The sequence below is a fragment of the Notothenia coriiceps genome, unplaced genomic scaffold (assembly GCF_000735185.1).
Source record: "Notothenia coriiceps isolate Sejong01 unplaced genomic scaffold, NC01 NC01_scaffold00016397, whole genome shotgun sequence".
In the NCBI taxonomy this organism is placed as follows: Eukaryota; Metazoa; Chordata; class Actinopteri; order Perciformes; family Nototheniidae; genus Notothenia; species Notothenia coriiceps.
In genome coordinates this window covers 1-4,292 of record NW_011349098.1, presented here as the reverse complement: position 1 = coordinate 4,292, position 4,292 = coordinate 1, and the positions used below count along the sequence as shown (strand labels likewise).

At 40.8% G+C, this 4,292-nt stretch overlaps 1 protein-coding gene across 1 annotated transcript; it reads right to left on the bottom strand.

The window, feature by feature from the left end:
• Positions 1–899: 899 nt before the first annotated feature.
• LOC104949525 (procollagen galactosyltransferase 1-like) lies at positions 900–3,122 on the bottom strand. The gene is made up of 2 exons (XM_010775890.1): positions 2,672–3,122; positions 900–2,127 (listed from the first exon to the last, which is right to left on the bottom strand). The coding sequence occupies exons 1-2, from the start codon at positions 2,914–2,916 to the stop codon at positions 1,857–1,859; spliced, it is 516 nt and encodes a 171-aa protein (XP_010774192.1). The 5' UTR covers positions 2,917–3,122; the 3' UTR covers positions 900–1,856.
• Between the last annotated feature and the right edge of the window lie 1,170 nt (positions 3,123–4,292).

Genomic DNA, 4,292 nt, shown 5'->3' with positions numbered 1-4,292 from the left:
CCACTGGATGTAGCTTAGCTGCGGATTGCTCACCAAACTCCACAATCACTTTCCACTCTTCATTCTCAATCCTTTTCTTTACTCTCTTCAATTCATTCTGTGAATCAGATTCACTAAGACTGTCACTTGACATGTCTATCTTCTTTCTTGAAGTCTTTTTCCTTACTTCATTCCATCCTCCTTCAGATGCACTTTCCATATCCTCCTCTCCAGGACTCAAAGAAGCCATTCCACCAGCTGCTCTCAATCTCGCACTCACTTCAACGTTCACTCCTATCTCCGTCTACTCAGTCTCAGCACGTGTCACTCGGATCATCCGACCCTGGTCCTGGTCTCTTTCAGAGAAATCCTTCTCCTCTAGCCTTTCTTTTATACCCATGATTATGTGGAGTTGGGAACACCTGGGCAGAGGCGGAGCCAGGGCATACATCAGAGACTTTTCTAACACGATAGTAATTTTAAGCCTAAAACAATAAATGTTGTACTTGTGCTTACCTTTTATGTGTTTAATTCAAATACAAAATATTTTGTATGTGATGCAATAACATGAAATTGTACAGCAGCCAGTACAGTAGGGATCATTTGTTTAAACAGTGAAGAAGGAGGAGTAATGGTGGCCTGCTGAAGCCCAAACTGACAGGGCAGGCCAACATCAGCAAGCACCAATTAGAAGAGAAACCTCTACACTGGCTTGTGGGATGTTTATGTCTGTGCTGGAATTAAAGCTTCTGTGTGACAAAAAAAGCAGTGCAGTGTATTTTGATGTTCAAGCCACTGGCTAGAAATAAACCCACAATTTGTCCAATGTCAGAGCTTCTTTGTACTTCAAACTGAGACTCGAGGGACTGCAAATAGACTTCATTCACTTATAGTTCAATTCAGTAGAGAACAACACAACCAATCATTAAAACAAGTCTTTATTCACTCTTTTGTTAAAAAAGACACACTGTGAAACCATAGAGGAGCACACAAACAAGAAAAGTTACTAAAGGTCTATATTCATTTGTTCTTCTAATCGTCTGCAAACAAAAAGATACAAAAGCTAAAAAAATTTGTTAAAACTGCAAGATGAACTGAGGGGAAGACAATGAAACATGAAAGCTTACTGGCAAAGTGTGAAAAGGATTGATAGCACATAAAGGAAAACACTGATAGATATACAAGTAGCAAACTTAGAAAACGTATTTAAATAACACTCGAGCTAAACTGAAGAAGAGCAGGGTGTTCCCAGCTCTTTGGGGACACTTTATCACAGCCAGTAGAAATATACAACTGGTGATAATCGATTGCAAATAAACATTGCTTCTTTTCAACCACTTACAGTATTACACCGTTTAGAAAAGGCAACATTTTAGTGATTCAGTTTCCTGCCTTGAAAACCTAGTATAAAATCAGATAAAAATCCCTTTTTCGTATTTTAGAGGCTCTTTTTTTAAAACTCAAAGCTTTCACATTTAAATCATTTAGAGCTATCAAGAGTTGGGTTTAATACTGTATTTATTCCAATTCATTCTTTTATTTTCTCTGTAGGACTTTATATTCAAAACATGGAACTACCATTGGACCAGGTTGTGGTTAAAGAATATGCGTTGGATGCCATAAATAAAACAAAAGCTTTCTGCTGAGAGTTAACTCTTCAACTACATCACAATTCTTAGGAGAAAGATTGGAGAGAGGAATATATGGGGAAAAGCCTTTGTCACACCCACCCTGAGCTCGACTACTCTGCCTTTCCCCCTTCCCCTCTCCATTCTGTTATATTCTCTCCATTTCATCCATTTCCCCAGTGATCACAGCTTTGTTCTATTTCCCTCATCCTTATCTCTGTTTGCCAGAGTTTTCTCTCCTCCTCTTCCTCACAGCTCGTCCCTTGCGCTCCAGTTTTCAAGTTCAGACTGCAGTACGTCAGAGTTTTGGGCCTCAGAGCTCAGTTCCCCCTGCTCCTGAGTTTTTCTGGACCTGGCTCTGTCCCAGTCGGTTCTGACTGTCTCGTTGTCCCAGACCACCGATGTTTCCGTGTCGCTGATGTAACCCATTTCTCCTGTGTAATGCGTTGGATACACCAGAAGCGGCTCTGCGGAAAATGCACGCAGGTCCCGGCTCTCAAAGCGCTCCATGTACTCTGACCTGATGAGGGAGAGGAGCGGGACATTTTATTAAGAAGAGCGCTACAGGACAGAATCAAAAAGAGGAGACAGGTAGAGTAAGACTGTTTGAAAAATATCACGCGTCACTGGCTTGAGCTTCAATAACAGGATACATGTATTTATTAATCCTCATCACATACAGAGCCATATGGAACAACTAGTTCCTGAACAGTGTCCTTCACGTGCTTTATATACAAGAGAGGGTGTTACACAGTCACAAGAGGCATGGATACCGGTTTAAAGCAGTATACAATGTTTTGTTTGGATTAACTAAGGCCCACGTCAGAAATGATCATGCTTGTCATATGTCTATCTCCATAGAGGTTGAATCATGGTGTTAGTCGTTGTCACATAGCTATCATATGCCTAAAACAGTGTGTCCTGATGCTCTTCTAGGTAATCATACATCCTGACATCTACGCAGCTACAGTTGGGTCTTTGTTATCATGTGCTACTCTGATATTGGAAGAGTACATCCAGTATTTTCCAGACAAAGACGATAGAGGGATGGTGGGTTAACTCACACTGGATGTTTGTCATACATGACAGGGAGGAACTCATCGACAGGAAGCAGATTGTTCAGAGGTTCGGCCAGGAGGAGCTTCTGGGCCCCCTGTAGGGACAGCAGGTAGCCAAGGGTCCAGTAGGAGTAGTCGGCCTCCACCAGGTTGTGGATGTTTGGTACAGGCTTCTCTTGGTGGTCAATCTGCATCCGCTTCCGCCCAATGTAACTGCATTTAGTATTAAAGATAAAAGGGGCGGTATACATCAGAAGCACCTAACTTACATCAGCATTTTAAACAGACTTCAATCAATTTATTTAAACATATTTCATGCAGTCAGAGGATGAGCAAAGAACAGCACCGTGCCAAAGTTTAGTTCTTTATTTTGGCTGAATGTATTGTAACTACTGATGAAGGTTTGTTTCTGTCTATACCGACTGTCAATGCAATGTTTAAAGGTCTATAAAAAAAATATATGTACTTTTTAATTTATTTACTAACTACTAAGTAAAAATGTTAACTACAAGTTTATGTCCTTAAAGATTTTTTGTTTTATATTAGATGTCTTGTTTTATATTTTATGTATGCACCATGACATCAAGTCAAATTCCTCGTATGTGTGAACCTACCTGGCAATAAACCTGTTTCTGATTTTGATTCTGATTCTGATGGAAGTTTCAAGTCTTGTATGATTATTTGTTTCGTTGTAATAAAGGACATTAAAGCTGTTCATTTTTTCGCTTGGCACGTTTTCTTGCTAGCTAAAATAAACATCCCAAATAATATCACGATTAACTAGCGCTAGCATTTGCTGGAAGATTTGCATTTGCTTTGTTAACGGCACCTGGCCACACCGGGCCTCACTCCTCACCAGCTGCTCCACCCTCTACCCTTTTGGTTCCAAACATATGAATGCCACGGCCAAAACACCAGAATCCAAGCTTCAAAACCATAATCTAGAAACCATAGGGTGACATCCACTTCTCTAAAACAGTCTATGATGTTATATATTTTGTTATTGAATTTTTGAAGTATGGGGGCAGGTTAAATACGATTTTCTTCTCCCTGCTCCTTTCCACCATGGGCTACAGCAAGCATATGTGTAAAGTGTACATGCTTTGTTTTAAAAATAACTGCCATGTGTGGAATAAATAAATAAATCATAGCACATAAGAATACAGTCTTCAGGCTTGCTATCCTACAGCATAAATCAGGCTCTGTGAATGTGACATTTCTAGAGCATCTCATTAGTGTGATTGCATACGATGCGCAATTCCCACAAGTGTTCTCAGCATGTGATAAGGCGAGTTGTGTCTGAGATATCATGAACAGTGGCGGCGCCAGGGATTCTCTCTAAGGGGTGCTGTGGGGTAGCTTGACGTTTCATAGAGGGTGCTCAAACTTTAAGGGTTTCCCATTAATGCACCAGCGCTACAGTTGAATTTTCTACTGCAACCATACTTGTCAACCCTCCCGATTTTCGCGGGAGACTCCCGATTTCATTGCCCTCTCCCGGTTTCCTCCCGGAGTCATATTTCTCCCCGATTTCTGACAAAATCAGATTTACTCAGGACTGTTTCCACTCGGACTTTAATACAGCTACACCATTGTTTGGTTCCATGGTAACACGTCTCTTTAGTGC

What these genes read in the sequence shown, in the direction of transcription:
- LOC104949525 (XM_010775890.1), bottom strand. Translation starts at nt 2,916, where the DNA reads ATGTATACCGCCCCTTTTATCTTTAATACTAAATGCAGTTACATTGGG. An exon ending in ATGTATGACAAACATCCAGT is followed by an intron (nt 2,128 to 2,671) that starts GTGAGTTAACCC and finishes CTCCCTCATCAG; the next exon opens with GTCAGAGTACATGGAGCGCT.